At 50.2% G+C, this 16,694-nt stretch overlaps 1 protein-coding gene across 1 annotated transcript in view; it reads right to left on the bottom strand.

Annotated features, from left to right (window-relative positions):
* The window catches only part of ITPR3 (inositol 1,4,5-trisphosphate receptor type 3), an 895,552-nt gene that overhangs the window by 8,940 nt on the left and 869,918 nt on the right, over positions 1-16,694 (bottom strand). The window contains 5 exon segments of the mRNA XM_085647149.1: positions 7,855-9,253; positions 9,387-9,544; positions 11,302-11,475; positions 12,928-13,052; positions 15,887-16,079. Coding sequence (XP_085503275.1) covers positions 7,855-9,253; positions 9,387-9,544; positions 11,302-11,475; positions 12,928-13,052; positions 15,887-16,079 — 2,049 coding nt within the window.

Raw genomic sequence — 16,694 nt, 5'->3', positions numbered from 1 at the left:
GTGGTCTCTCTGTGTCGTGTGGTGCCAGAAGTACGATCCTAGTTGCGAGATTCCTCCCCCCTGGGGAATCTCTCGCCAGCGCCCGGCTACAATACAACACGGGTGGGACTCAGGGAAGTCAGGACCCCTTTCCGGGCTCCTCTGAGGTCGCCGTCTAACATTGGTGGCAAGCGACGGGATTCGGGCCCATCACCTAGAGATCGTACAGTGAACAACGGACGCACGACCAACAAAGATGGCAGAAGGAAGCGCCATGAGCTCCGCAGAAACCAACGCCAACAGAGTGTTCCAGGTGGAGCATCTGGAAGAATACACACACAAAGAGCTAAAACAATTTTGCAAAGAACTTAAAATAGCTACCACTGGCCTCAACACTAAGGAAGACCTGCAGAAAGCACTGAAAACTTGGGTGGAGACCGGGGCATCCCGCCCGGAAGGCACGGGGGAGCGCCCCGACGAAGCCGAACCCCCTCCAAGTGAAAGCAGCGACAATCAGGTGCAAGGCATTGTACCAGACGGGGGCCTATCCCCGGGAGAACTCGTGGACAGAGAGAGAAGCCGCAGTCATGAACTCGAGTTAGCCAAACTCAAAATCGAGGGCGAATTGAAGTTAGCGGAGAAAAAGCTAGCGGTAGAGCAAATGCGCGTACAAGGCGAACTGGAAGAAAAGAAGCTCCAACGGGAGCACGAAGGAAGAAAGCTCCAACTAGAGCACGAACGCAGCTTAAAAGAACTCGAGCTCAAGGCCCGAAATGAGGACGGGAGGCCCTCGGGGAACCGAGAGACGGTCCCCCCAGCGGAACAGAAGGTCCACATCCCCAAGGATGTGGTCAAAGAATATTATAAAAACGATGACATTCAGCAATGGTTTCGGGCCTACGAGGTCGCCATGACCTCCCATCTGATTCCACAGAAGGACTGGGGGGCGGGGTTGTGGGGGCGGTTTCTGAGCGAAGGAAGGGACACCCTGCTCGACCTACCCCTCTCCCTGCAGACCTCCTACAGCCACATGAAAGAGGCTCTCCTCACAAGATACGGCCTCACCCCAGAAATGTACCGCCAACGGTTCCGGGACTGCAGGAAGATCCCGGGCACCACCTGGGTGGAGTATGTAAATTTTTTTAGTCGGGCCTTCGATGGGTGGGTCAAGGGCAGCAAGGTCACCACCCTTGCCGAACTCACTGACCTCATGTTATGGGAACATCTGGCTGCGAACTGCTTCGTAGAGCTACGTCAACATCTGCTGGATAGCAAGCTCACAGATCCCCGGAAGCTGGCTGTGGAGGCCGACCGCTGGACCAACACCCGGGTCTCCCGGGGCATGGTAGGAGAGTACCCCCGAACCAGTCAGGGACCACCCCGCCAGAGAGGAGGAGGGAACCAGGGAGGGCCGAGAGAGTCCCAGCCTAGCCCCCCGAAGACACCACCTCCACCTTTCCCGGCGCCCCCCCCACCAGTAACAGGGCCCCCTGGGAGACGAGGACACCGGGTGACCGTCACCTGTTTTCGTTGCCAGAAACCCGGGCACTACGCCAATGACCCAGAGTGCCCCATGGCCACCCAAGTCACCCCTGCGAGGCAGATAGCCAACGTAGCCCTGGGGGAGGAGGTTGAGGAAGCCGAGGAGTGGGAACCCGCCGCTATGGCCCTAGTATCCCTGGGAGATAGGGAAATGATCCCTGGTAGCCTCCTACCGTCCAACACACAGAAATATGGGCAGCTCGTCAAGATCAATGGCCACCAGGTAGAGGCCCTGCGGGACACCGGGGCTAGTATCACCGGTGTCCTCCGGCACCTAGTTCCCGAGGAGCAGATCCTCCCCAATGTCTTTTGCCCCGTAATCTCTGCAGACAATAGGGAAAGTATGTGTCAAGTAGCCCTGGTGCCATTTGAGTGGGGAGGGGTGATAGGTAAACTCAAGGTGGCCGTAAGAACCTCCCAGCCGGTCGACTGCCTCTTAGGGAACGACCTGGAGAGTTCTCCCTGGAAGCACGTAGAGCGCAAGGCCCACCTAGGAATGATGGGACTCCCCGAGTGGGTGTGTGCCACCACCCGATCTATGACGGCCCGACTCACTCCCCGGAGAGAAGTCGAGAGCACCCCGGTCGAAGAAGCCCGTACCGTCCCCGCCGAGGGTCCTCCCGTCCCCCCATCGGAAGGGTCCGTCGCCAGCGACGAACCCGCACCATCCGACCCCGCCCCGGTCCCCGAGTTGGGGGATCTACCCGAGTTGGCCCATTGGCGCCACGAGGGCGGGCCCACCCGGGAAGAATTTTGCCGGGAGCAAGCCACCTGTCCTTCCCTGGTCGGGCTGCGGCGCCAGGCCGAGGGCCAAGCCGCAGGTGACCAGACCGGAACGCACCGAATCTATTGGGAAAATAACATCCTGTATAGTGAGCAGAAATCAGTAGAGCTGGGATCCGGACGGGTACTGGTGGTACCCCTCCGCTTCCGGGATTTCCTCCTGGGCTTAGCCCACGATGTCCCCCTCGCCGGTCACCTGGGTCAGGACAAGACCTACAGCCGTCTCGTGACCCATTTTTATTGGCCTAAGATGAAAGCAGCGGTAGAGGCACACTGCAAGTCCTGCCCCACGTGCCAAGCCAGTGGGAAGAGTGGGGCGAAGCGCAAGGCTCCCCTCCAACCCTTCCCGGTCGTCAGTACCCCCTTCGAACGAGTCGGAATCGACATCGTGGGGCCACTGGACCCCCCCACCTCCCAAGGTCACCGTTTCATCTTGGTCCTAGTAGACCACGCCACCCGCTATCCAGAGGCTATTCCCCTGCGCACCATTACGGCCCCCGTGGTGGGCCGGGCCCTGATGGGGATCTTTTCCAGGGTGGGTTTCCCCCGCGAGGTCGTGAGCGATCGCGGTACTAATTTTATATCAAGGTATATGACGTCCCTGTGGCAACAATGTGGGGTGTCCTATAAGTTCACCACCCCGTACCATCCCCAAGGGAACGGCCTAGTAGAGAGGTTTAATAGGACTTTGAAAGGGATGATCGCTGGCCTAGAAGAGCCCCTCCGGCGTAAGTGGGACGTCCTGCTCCCCTGCCTCTTGTTCGCTTACCGGGAGGTCCCCCAGAAGTCCTTAGGGTTCAGCCCGTTTGAATTACTCTATGGGCACCCCGTCCGAGGTCCCCTCAGTTTGGTTAAGGAAGGGTGGGAGGCAGCACCCCGGACCACCCCCCGAGATGTGTTCCAATATGTCCTGGCCCTCCGGAACCAGACCAGGAGGTTCCGCGAACTGGCCGAGGCCAACCTGGAGGCGAGTCAAGAAGAAATGAAGCGCTGGTACGACCAGAATGCTACTCTGGTCGAGTTCCAGCCGGGCCAGCAGGTGTGGGTCATGGCCCCCGTGAAGCCTGGCGCTCTCCAGGACCGATGGACTGGGCCCTACAAGGTGGTTGAGAGGAAGAGCCAAGTCACCTACTTGGTGGACGTCCAGTCGCCTCGGGATCCCCTCCGGGTCCTGCACGTGAACCGCCTCAAGCCTCACTTCGTGCGGACAGAACTGAGCCTCCTGCTGGCCACCGATGACGGGGCCGAAGATGAGTCGGATCCCCTCCCGGACCTCCTGTGTGTCAAGGAGCAGGATGGCTCCGTGGAGGGAGTGAACCTCTCCCCAGCCCTCACTGCCCAGCAACAAGCGGACTGCCGCCAGCTCCTCAGACAATTTTCTGACCTCTTCTCCCTGACCCCCCGGGTCACCAACTGGTGTGTTCACGATGTAGACACCGGGGACAGCCCGCCGGTGAGGCACCGAGCCTACCGGGTTCCTGACCGGGTCCGGTCCTGTATTCAAGCCGAAGTCTCGAAGATGTTGACCCTGGGGGTGATCGAGCCCTCTGACAGTCCCTGGGCCAGCCCCGTGGTCCTGGTTCCGAAGGCAGCAGCCCCCGGTGTCGCCCCCGAGCTCCGGTTCTGCGTGGATTACCGGGGGCTCAATGACGTTACCCGAGCCGATGCCCACCCCATTCCACGAGCCGACGAGCTCATTGACCGACTAGGGCCTGCCCGGTTCCTCAGCACTTTCGACCTCACCTGCGGCTACTGGCAGATTGCGCTCACCGAAGGGGCCAAGGAGAGGTCTGCTTTCTCCACCCCCGATGGGCACTACCGCTTCCGCGTGATGCCCTTCGGGATGAAAAATGCCCCGGCCACCTTCCAGAGACTGGTAAATAGGGTCCTGGCCGGGCTAGAACAGTTCAGCGCGGCCTATCTGGACGACATCGCTGTCTTCAGTTCAGAGTGGAGTGAGCACCTCCAGCACCTCCGGAGAGTGCTAACCGCCCTGCGCCAGGCAGGCCTCCCCATAAAAGCCAGCAAGTGCCAGATCGGGCAAGGATCCGTAGTCTACCTGGGGCACCAAGTCGGGAGTGGCCAGGTCGCTCCTCTACAGCCAAAGATCGACGCCATCCTGGCCTGGGACCCACCCATCACCCAAACGGAAGTCCGAGCCTTTCTGGGACTCACGGGCTACTACCGCCGATTCATTCAGGGGTATGGCAGCCTGGTCGGCCCTCTCACGGAACTCACGTCTAAACAGCCAAAGAAGGTGCAATGGACGGCTGCCTGCCAGGAAGCTTTCGATGCTCTAAAAAAGGCCATGTGCACGGCCCCCGTCCTCCAGGCTCCCGACTACACCAGGGAGTTCATAGTCCAGACCGATGCCTCAGAGCATGGCATTGGGGCCGTCCTGTCCCAAGTGAATGATCAAGGCCTAGACCAGCCCGTCGCCTTCCTCAGTCGGCGGCTGCTACCCCGAGAACAGAAGTGGAGCACCATAGAGCGCGAAGCCTTTGCCGTGGTCTGGGCACTCAAAAAACTACGACCCTACCTGTTCGGCACTCATTTCAGGGTCCAAACTGACCACCGGCCCTTGCGATGGCTCATGCAGATGCGTGGAGAAAACCCCAAGCTACTGCGGTGGTCAATCTCCCTCCAGGGAATGGACTTCACCGTAGAACACCGCCCTGGTACGGACCACGCCAACGCTGACGGCCTCTCCCGGTTCTTCCGCCTCAGCGAAGAGAACCCCCCAAGGTGATGGGCAGTTCTCTCCGGCTTTCAGCTGGGGGGGACGCGTGTTGGACCCGGCCTCGTAGAATGGCCCTCCGTGCCCCCGCACCACCGAAACCTGGTGCCTGCAGCCCAAGCACGCGGCCCAGCCGACCTTTCCCACCAGGACACCTGCACCAACCCCGGACATCCCCGTCCATGGCCTCTCTCCTTTCGGCCACCCCGGGCACGCGTGCCCACTCCCTGCAACAAGATGGCCGCCCGGCTCCAGCGCGACCCGGGCCTCGAGGCGCCACTCCGGCTGGAGGACATCTCGCTTCCAGGGGATGAGAGAGGGAGGAGCAGTTTCTATCGCACCTCTGAACTCCCCTGGGACGATGGGTTTCGATCGGCCCTCCGGCCTCCCTGCGGGCTGGCTCCGTGCCTGCTGGGTGTCTGGGACTCCTCCCGACCCGGCCCTGAAAGGATCAAAAGACAATGGCAGGAAACCCCGACAAGCGGCCCCCAGGTGACAAGACCCCTGCCTGCGCAGACTCCGGACATCAAAGCGGGGTCGACCTATAACAAGGGGTGCTCTGAGACTGTCCGGCAGATTCGACGCTGGAACAACGAGAGCCTGCTGACGTGGTCGCGGCTCCTGGAACTGGAACCCACCTGAGCCCTGCTGAGTGACTCGCGGCTCCCTGAAGATCGTAAGACCTCCGAACTTGTACCTGAGCCCTGCTGAGTGACTCGCGGCTCCCTGAAGATCGTAAGACCTCCAAACTTGTACCTGAGCCCTGCTGAGTGACTCGCGGCTCCCTGAAGATCGTAAGACCTCCGAACTTGTACCTGAGCCCTGCTGAGTGACTCGCGGCTCCCTGAAGATCGTAAGACCTCCGAACGTGTACCTGAGCCCTGCTGAGTGACTCGCGGCTCCCCCAGACTCTCCCGGTCCCGCCGGACCCCGACTCCGACCACGTATCCCCCAGCTCGAGGATTGTGAGCTGTGCGCCGGATACGTCCCTGCTTTGAACCATTACCAGAGACAGTCCCGCTACCCCCTACCTTTCCGAGACTCTTGAGCCCGTGCTCATCTTGTACATATTTGCAGTGATACCTATTTGATAAAGCTTGTTTCTGAGAATACCCAGTGTGGTCTCTGTGTCGTGTGGTGCCAGAAGTACGATCCTAGTTGCGAGATTCCTCCCCCCTGGGGAATCTCTCGCCAGCGCCCGGCTACAATACAACACGGGTGGGACTCAGGGAAGTCAGGACCCCTTTCCGGGCTCCTCTGAGGTCGCCGTCTAACAGTCAGTAAAACAAAATGTTGCTAGTAGAATTCTTACAGATCAAGGCTAGAGTGATCAATTATCCCCACTATAGATTAACCTTGAAGTCAGACTGTAAGAGGTTGATCAACAGGAGTCAGGGAGCAAGCATGGGATCGTTTGGAAAAATCCTTGCGCCAGCTTGCCCAAGGGTGTAAAGTCTACCAAAACCCCAATTCATCATCTTCTAAAAGTACACACATCTTTTGATCTGTTAGAATACTCCTGCCATTTGTGGACTACAAGGGCACATTCCCCCAGTATACATGGGCACCTTCTTCCAGTATAAAGAAACATCCACCAAGATATTTCCTTCCAAGACAATTCTACTGCACTATGCTAAGATGCTATTTATTTATTTTAAGATTTATAATGCGCATGGCTGCCACAGCAACGAGGCGTCCCAGCGTAGCAAAAGAACCAGAAACAAGAACTAAAGCAGGTCACGGCACCTAAATGGTAGCAAGGGGGAAGAGCCAGCCTTACGGAAGACCAGATGGTTAGAAATAGTTCTAGTGGATGTCGGAAGTGAATTCCACAGTTTGGCTGCCAAGTATCGAAACGAACGGCCCCCTGCCCTGGCCCTCCACACTCGAGGAGCGCAGACCAAAATTTGTTCAGCAGATCGTAGTGAGCGCCCAGGTACATAAGCCTCCAACAGGTGTAGGAGGCCCGGCGCGGCCTGTTTGGCTAGAATCTTATGTGAGATGCACAGTGCTTTAAACTGTATCCGCTTATCCACTGGCAGCCAGTGAAGTTTGGAAAGCACCTGGGCGACTGAACAATGCTTGGGTACTGAGACCAGGATCCGTGCGGCTACGTTCTGGACCCTCTGGAGGCGGTTTACGCTAGCCCTGGGAGCTCCCAAATATAGACAATTACCGTAATCTAATCTAGAAAGAACAGACGCCTGGATGATAGTCTGTCGCACCGGAGGAGGAAAAAACCCGAGCTTAAGACCCCGCGGGAGTCCAAAACAGACCCCAGCAACGGCATTTGTTTGTTTCTCAAATGTCAGTCCTCGGCCGAACCATACCCCAAGATTTTTTACAGTGTCCCTAGGGACTGGGGCAGGTTTTAAACGGTCCGGCCAATGAAGATCACTCCATAGCTCCCTGTCCTTCCCAAATAGCAGGATTTCCGATTTCCCGGTGTTCAGTTGTAGACAATTCACTGCCATCCAGTCAGAAATAGCCAGCAGATCGTCCTTGAAATTATCTAGATTGATGGTACATTTCCTAGAAAAGGCTCTCATCAATTGGGTATCATCGGCATAGGATACCAACGAAAGCCCCCTTCCCTTAGCCAGCTCCGCCAATGGGCTAACGTATAGATTAAATAATAATGGGCTCAATATAGAGCCCTGTGGTACCCCCTGGTGTAGTTCAAACTCCTGTGAGGCAAAGGGAGGCGCCGAGACCTGAAAAGATCTTTCTTATAGATATGATTTAATCCAGGCCAGGGCTAAGTCCCTAACCCCAATGTCTTGCAGACGTTTCAGGAGTATTTTATGAGATACCGTATCGAAAGCGGCACTTAAGTCCAAAAGGACCAAGGCTGCTGAATCCCCTACATTTAAATGACTCCTAATTGTTTCAGACACAACCAAAAGCGCAGATTCCGTACTGTGCCGGGACCGGAAGCCGTGTTGCGTGGAGTCAAATATGGCATATTGTTCAACAAAGCCAGCCAGGATAGAGTTAACATGCGCCTCCGTTACTTTAGCCAGAAAGGGTAACTGAGAGATGGGACGATAGTTACTCAGTTCGGCAGAGTCTAAAGCGGGTTTGTTCAACAAGGGGATGACTTTAGCATGTTTCCAAGCCCGTGGGACTGATGCTGTTGACAATGACCGATTAATCACATCCAAACAAACCCCTGAGATGGAAGAGTAGAGCTGGTGGAAGCGAGTGGGAGTCACTGGGTCTGCTGGGGAGCCCGATTTAATTTTCGAGCATAAAGCCACAAACTCCAAAGGCGTGATGGAAGGAAATGCCACCAGACTACGACTTTCCCCAATCTCGCCCCCAGTCGGGTCCGCCTCCACAGACAGGGAGGCTACTTGCGGAAGTCCCTGATAGATCTGTTCCACCTTATTAATAAAGTGCAGGGCTAGCTCATTGCATTGATGATTGGAGGCAACCGGAGAGGCCCTATTGCCGCCCGGATTCTTCATATCGCCCAGTAAAGAAAAGATAGTCTTAGCTGGGTTAGAGCTGCCGAGGATTTTACTGGCAACAAAGTCCGCCCGCGCTTTACGGATATCCTTATGGTATGACTTAAGGGCCGTTCGATATTCCAGTTTTGCAGTCGCAGAATAGGTGCGTCTCCAGACACGCTCCAACTGTTTACAGCCCTTCTTGGCTAGGGCGAGGGTGTCGTTAAACCATGGATTGGATGGCCCACGACCTTTCCTTCCCCATTTAGAAGAAATGTGATTATCCAGGCCAGCCGTCAACCAATCATGATAGCACTGGTTCGCTGCATCCACGCACAAGGGTAACTGAGGTTGATGGCTAGATAACCAAGCAGAGAGAACCTCAGGGTTAAACCTGCGCCTGGCGCATTTCAGTGTTTTAGTAGGGCAACTAAAATCAGCCTTAGTCTGAAGTAGCAGGGAAAAGGAGACCAAGAAATGGTCGGTCCAGGCCTGTGGGATTGGGGTGCACATTATAATCTGAGGAAGGTTAGAAATAAGGGGATCCAACAGATGACCAGCTGCATGAGTGGCCTCAAGCACATGCTGTCTTAATTGGAAGGCTTCTAGGTCTGCCAGAAGACTGACAATCTCCACTTTTTCAATGTTCTCAAAATGGAGGTTGAGATCACCCAGAATGGTAAAATTGGCTGCCTTACTGGCAAAGTGACCCATTTTGTTTAATAGGTCTTCCCTAAAGCTCTTTGCTGGTCCGGGAGGCCTATAAATCAGGAGACCAGTTAGTGAAAAGTTATGTGTTAGCCCGATTTTGAACGCGGCAGATTCACAGCCCACTATAGGTTCGCTTTCCAGACTAACCCTATATGCCTCCTTAACTACCATGGCCACCGCACCCCCTCGCCCCCCCCAGCCGATTCAGCGTTTTCAACACGTAGCCGGGCGGGAGAGCCAGCCAAGGTACTGCCACGACATCCTGATTAAGCCAGGTCTCTGTAAGGAAGAGAGCATCTGGAGACTCATCGGACAGAAGATCAAAGATCTCAGCATGGTGCTTAATCAGAGAGCAGCAGTTAAGGCTCAGGAATTTAAATTCCTTAAACCCTAAAGGGCACATGGCCCTCTGGGCCGGAGTTAGTTCAAATGAACATGATTTACAGTAAAAAGATTGTTCATGCGGGTGCCAGAGTGAAAAAGAACAGGTAGAGGCCATTGCAACAAGTTCCTCCAGCGAATATTTAATAGAATCAGGCACGGTGTCACCCAGGGTGCCAGCGCCCTGCGCCGGACGGGCGCGGACGGGCTTGCCTAAGGCGCGCCAGCGGCGCGCCTGCTGCGCGCGTCCGCTGCGCGGTCGCGGCAGTGCAAACATTTATGGGCTTCTGTGAGGATCCGGCCGGGCAGCTACACCGCCAACTTCCCCCCTATCCAAGATGGCGGAGCTACTCCGACCGTCTCGGGGAGGTTAGCGCGAAAATCCCAAGCCTCACCCACCGCCCACAGCAACTCCACGCTATTCGCAGAGCACCGATGGACCCAAGTAAGTGTCTATTTAGAAATTGGTGCTTATACTTTTAAAAACGGAGCGCTGGTTAAAATACAATTTAATCAAAGTTGAAATAATGCCAACAGAATTTAGAACTAAAATAATACCAATAACGTCGTGCCACTGCTCCCGGCTCAAGCCTCAGGAGCTAACTGCTAGTGCGGTCGCGGCAGTGCAAACATTTATGGGCTTCTGTGAGGATCCGGCCGGGCAGCTACACTGCCAACTTCCCCCCTATCCAAGATGGCGGAGCTACTCCGACCGTCTCGGGGAGGTTAATGCGACAATCCCAAGCCTCACCCACCGCCCACAGCAACTCCACGCTATCCGCAGAGCACCGATGGACCCAAGTAAGTGTCTATTTAGAAATTGGTGCTTAAAAACGGCGCGCTGGTTAAAATACAATTTAATCAAAGTTGAAATGATGCCAACAGAATTTAGAACTAAAATAATACCAATAACGTCGTGCCACTGCTCCCGGCTCAAGCCTCAGGAGCTAACTGCTCCATACAAGAGAACCTTTCTACAAGAAATGACTGATGGTCCAAAAAAACACATTGTATTGAATGTCATGACAGGGAAACATAAATGGAGGGCCTAAATCACTGCAATCAATGCCTGATAGATGCTTCTAGGGAATGGATGACAATGACAGTACAACACTAGTGGTCTTTACTACACTATTCTTTGCTGAACCTGGAGGCAACATATATCTTTCTATATGGTTATCCATAGTAAACAAAGCTTGGTGTTCATAAATTATAACAATACCCTTTACTCCTGGGTGTATTTTTTGCGAAGGCCAGGTCAGGCAACATGAAGATCTCTTACTCATACGTGCATGTTCCATTCCATGGGACTTTGGAGACTCTCTTAAACACAGTGGCATTTTTCTACCAGAAGCAATTCCAATAAACACCAGAATTTCTCAGAGCCGGTTCATTGACAAACATGGTTCAAAAATGCATCTGAAATACGGCCCCTAAGTATACAAATCTAAATATCTCAATTTGCAAAGTGAATATGTAAGTAAAATAAAGACCAATAAACTTGGGAACCCTCCCCCTACATTGCGTGTTAAATACCATAACCTGGATCGCCATGTAAATATCCCACACATGTAAATTCCTCGGGAGATAGCAGCAAGACTCTTGCTGAACATGTTGTATCACTTTGTTTGGCATTCTTCATATTGGGGCTGGTGTGCTAGAGCAACTTTACATACTACCAACAAATCAAATGATGAATGGGTTGGTATCACTTACATTGAGGGCACCAAGCAAGTTCAAGGTGGGCCCAATGCCCAGGTAATAGACTGAGCGCAGAATGAGTGCCACAATGAGGGGCCTCAGTCCGTACCGTCGGGTGAACAGGGACATGACAGAGAAGCCGATGAGCATCCAGAAGAAGACTGTGGTCAAGGGTGAGTCCAGCACTCCAATGTAGAAGAAGCAAAAAGAATCAACATAAATCCTTCTTTCCCTGAAAGACTCACGTGCAAAAATGTTATGCTGTCTTTGGGGTATTTGTAAAGCCAGTGCTTTGATGAATAGGCAGAATCTTCCATTCGATCAGAATGTTGGTCTATAGTTCTCAGTAAAAAATATTTTCACTTTACTAGAGCCCTTTCGCAAATTCCATTATCTGTATGCTAAGGTATAAATCACAGACGTACTATATCTCACCCGTGCCTATTGAGCTATAATATTATCACTTCATAAGACCCCATATATAGGTGATGCCTATTAGTAGCAAGCATTACTTGTCCCTGGATCCCAAACCTCCTGGATCACATTGGGTAGATATCATGCTCAACCTCAGATCTTTATGTGAACTTTCCAAATTATTTCCACTAAAGCTTCCTGTACATTTTAGCCTTAACTACATACCCTAGCTAGAACACCACACAGGAATCTGTTATCATCAGAGGTCTTCACAGAGCCAGAGCTGGATCCAATATTTCAGATCAGGACAAAGCTGAAACTATTCACATATTTGAAGATTATTTCAATTCCAATTTTTTTGCTCAATGCAATTCTCCTGTAGAAGACCATAGACAAAGAGGACCATCAGAACCTACAGATGGTGACTCATTAGGATAGTAATAGAGGCATCAACCCAATTGTTATTCATTTGAGATGGTTGGCCTGTAAGACACTTAGGGGTACAATACCATTGCAATTCCATTTTGGGCAGAAAGAGGAGTTGACAACCCAATCAGGAATACAAGCTGTGTGAAGTACATTATTGCATACCACAATTTTCTGCACAGATGTTTTGCCAGGAAAAACCCTGGTAATATATGTGAGTGGGAACACTACAAAATCTGGAGTTTTGCAACACAAAACAGATGAATATATATGGTTTTACTCCATTTTTCCCCATTTTAAGGAACAAACCTAAACTCAGACTAATGCAGGAATCCTGAACCTAGTAATTATATCACCTATGGTATCAGTAATTACTGGGTGCAGGATTTGAGCCTTAAAGTCCATGGCACTTTTATTGAGCCCTCTTAGTTATTGGATCCTGTGTACCTGCAAGATTAAATGGCAAACCTGACTCTCAGGGTATAAGAGGGACAACCATGAATATGAATCAATATAAAATTCATAGAAAGACAACTACGACAATTGTGACATTTACTTCTACCTCTAAGGTTTACTTACACATACAAATGTAAGAATAGTCCTCACACTAATGGTCTGTAGACACCATCTCATTATGTGGGGTGTTATCAAGATGGAGATGTCTCCCTGGTATAGTAGGTGCAATGGTGTGTCTACTTGCGATGCTTTTTCAATAGAGAGATCACTTGTTTCAGCTGATTGGTTTATTCTTTTGATTGAGCTGCTCTAAGATGTTTCTTCTTTATCTGAATTTGACTTACCCATAGAAGTGGCCTCCACGTATGGATAGAAGAAGGCAATGATAAGGTTTATGAAGACAGCCAAGTTGAATGAGATGGTTCCCCATAGCGTCATACGACGGGAGAACCAGAACATGAGGGGCATACCTTGAGGGGTGAGGACAAAAAGAGAGAGCATTCGTTTTATAACATGAAGAGGTTTGCTTAGCAGGTCATATGGTCACCTACAAAATAATTTCTCAAGATATTTCTACTCCCATATTTTGTCAAATAAATCTAAAGAATGAGTTATTCCATGTTGTAAAGCCCATGAACTAAAACTTATATTTGATCTACTGAAAGGTGGTTCATTTTTTCAAACAAAATCCCAACAGTTCATTGACGTGCTATTACATTATCTGAATAGCTTTGTAGTATGGAAACCACTAATATGCTCTGTAAAGATACAGTTTGCCCAGATTTTGATACTTAAGAGGCTCAATAAGAATGAAAGATGGGTACACCCTAACATTCATCCTCATATCCAACCAGCCTATTCTCACCGGTGGCATTCAGAACAACCTAACCACATTCAACAACTGGATTTCAGACTGCCCCGACACTTTGGCTCCCCCGAAGATAATCAGGCAAGCAAGAACTCACGCCCCAGCATGCTGGTACATGGAAGACCACAAGTGCTACTGCAAACACCTAGAAAGAAGACAGAGAATCAGCCAAGATAACACCTTAAAGATGTCTACAAATCTGCAGTCAGAAGATTCCTCACCCAGATTAAAGAAGCCAAGAAAGCAGCCCTCGTACTGAGACTAGAATCCTGCTCCAACTCTGGCAAAGAACTTTTTAACATAGTCAGAGATTTCACGAATCCAACGGCAACCACCAACTCCATTACCCTTTCACAGGACCTCTGTGATGACCTTTCCAACTTTTTCCACAACATAATACTCAAGATCTACACTAACTTCGCACCACAACCCACCACAGAGGACATCATCATGCAGCCACACACCGCCAGCAATGCTCACCATCTAACAAATTGGAGCCTCCTCACCACAGAACAGTGTTATAAATAAGGATAAAGCCACAATTTATCAAGGAAAACAATCGTTCACTAGGATATTAATCAACACAAAAGGTCAATATGTCTCTATTTATTCAAGACATATTATGTTGTACCCAGAGCAAGACAAAAACATATTATGTAAATGCAAAGGCAGGCAATAAGTACTGTATAATAATGTATTCAGTAAATTTGTTTCTCATATCATTATAATGCTTTTTCTGTTTGTCAAGAGATCCAGCGCTCACATACAAGTGAAAAAAGAGAACAGTGATAAGTGATATGAAATGAAACAGTACACAGATATAAAGACATACAACTCCTTTCTGTTACTATTACAGTTTGGGAGTGTAGTCCATCAATTTCTATTGTCTACAGAATTTTGACATCTGCAATATGAGGTCATCATCAGGATGGGGCATGAGCAGCCAGTATATGAGACATCTGTGAAGCGGGAATAATTCCAAGGGTGAACTGCCAGTCCTATTGTGCAATGCAGGAATAAGTCCTAGAACATCTTGGAATGCTCCTGTACAAGCGATCCTAAATCGCATCCTTGGAGAAAAACTACTTGAATTTCAAATTGAAAGATGGCTTCCAAAGAATTCAAGGCTTGTGAAGTGCCCAGGGAGGAACAGTCTTGTACGCAATGGCGGCACTGCCCTAACGTAACATAGACCGGTGTCCATTTGTTTTTAGGCAGCTCCAAACATTTCTGTATGTCCACTGGCATTCAAATCCCAGTGGAATATGGATACAAGTATGTAAGGAACCTCTAAAAAACAAAAGTGAGTAAAAACGAATTATATGGAGAAGTAGAGCACATCATTTGGCCGTGCATAATGGAATAGTCCTTCTCGTGTAATTTCCTGCATAGTACAGTCTAACTCTCCATCCATTGAACCTCTCTTGGCCACTCCACATCAAGCTTGTCTCCTGTGCTCAGTCTATTGGAACAGTCTGACACGTCTAAAGAATTCCACAAAACAAGGAAACCTCCACTATAATCAAATGTATGGAGCACTTCAAACACAATGCATCTCCACTATCTACTTCACTATACCACCCAGTAAAATGTTAAAAATAACAGTCCCATCATTCCACACACATACCTGGCACCCATTTCTAGTGGAATAGGAATGGCTGACAAGCTCATTGTGACCCATCCCCCTTTCCATGCAACAGGATTGTCTACTGTTTTCATTGAAAACAATGGAAGAGTGCCTTCTGCACCCAAAGCAGTATTATCTAAATTGATAAGTATAAAATACTATGTACTGGTATATCTTAATTTATATTACATGCAATGGAACCATCTAACTGTACCCCATGCAATTAAATGTGCGACTTTATTTTTCAATTAATGGGGTAATCAGCTCCACACATTCCCCCACCTCTTTCTCTGCCTTCTGCTTGCCAAAATAAAGCAACAATTGTCAAAGAATATTCAGCAGAATTGGCTTATTCAGGTTTGACTTAACCATTGCATCCTCTCACAATGAGAACAGCTGTAAGGTGGGACAAGTAACCCCATTCTCAAACCAGCCACTGTTGACCCAGTAGGACAGTTACTGACCCATCACAAACATCTTATAAAGGGCAGTCACAGTCCATGTATTTTTATGCACTTCCACAAGCTGGTCCTCTGTTTTACCATGCGAATCCCAATCGCTTGATGGCACTGTGGACACATCCCAAAGTGGGTCTCTGTATTTGACTTATGTTTATGGCCACTCTGATTTGGTAACATATCTGCATGACATTCCCCACATTGGAGTACCTGCCTCCCCAATGCCATGTAATGGACAACTGATGAGATGACACCATTTTTCATTAACTAAGACTGAAAGTTATCATTTGGGCAAGGCCTCATATAAGACACCTATTCAAACACTCATATAACGTGGCACAGGACCCTTACTGCGCAGCTTTCGTTGCCACTCCATCTCATTGTGCAGGAAATCAGACTGGTCGAAAAAGTCAATGACTTTGCTGCCCTGTTCATCTTGTTCGGTGGTGGTGAAATCCCGGTGTTTGGTCTCCTCAGTGAGAAATTCACAGATGTTGGACACAGGAAAGACGATCTGCTCCATGCTGCGGTCCAGTCGCACTATCTGATTGGAGCCCAAAAAGAAACAGTTATTTGCTTCTGTATACAAGCCACATGGCTAAGTTTCCTTTAATTCCCAAACAATGGAGACAGCCACTAATGATGTGAGAACTGGAAGTCTTACAGTTTTGTTGTTGCAGCTGTTACCTTGTATTACTGGAATGTAGCTCCCACTGTTGGTGCCATCAAAGAATGAAATAGAGATACTTTCTATGACTAAATCCTGTTGAGTGTTCGGGATTTCCAAAATGAATATTGAACTAAATTTAACATACAATGGATTTGAATGTAGAAATAGGTGCATATTAATTGGGTAAATTGAAACCTTGTAGGTGGCCTACGATGACTATCAGGCAAAAAAGTATCCACTTTGACGCTATTTCTCTTCTCAGTCTCACACACACAAATCATTGTTATCTACCGAATTCCATCTTGACAACAGTTTCATTTGCCTCAGCCATACACTGACCTTTCATTCAGTTACCACCGAACTTCACCTTCCACTAACGCTCCTGTTTACTTGATGTAAGACAAGACCACGCAGCCCCTTTTAACCTCGCCTCAACCAAGGCTGACAAATGGGTTAACTTCTTTCACTTACCATCCATCCACAACTTTA

This window comes from Triturus cristatus, chromosome 1_1, assembly GCF_964204655.1.
Source record: "Triturus cristatus chromosome 1_1, aTriCri1.1, whole genome shotgun sequence".
Taxonomy (NCBI): domain Eukaryota; kingdom Metazoa; phylum Chordata; class Amphibia; order Caudata; family Salamandridae; genus Triturus; species Triturus cristatus.
Note: the sequence above shows the minus strand (reverse complement) of the source record. Positions and strands in the feature narration are given on the sequence as shown.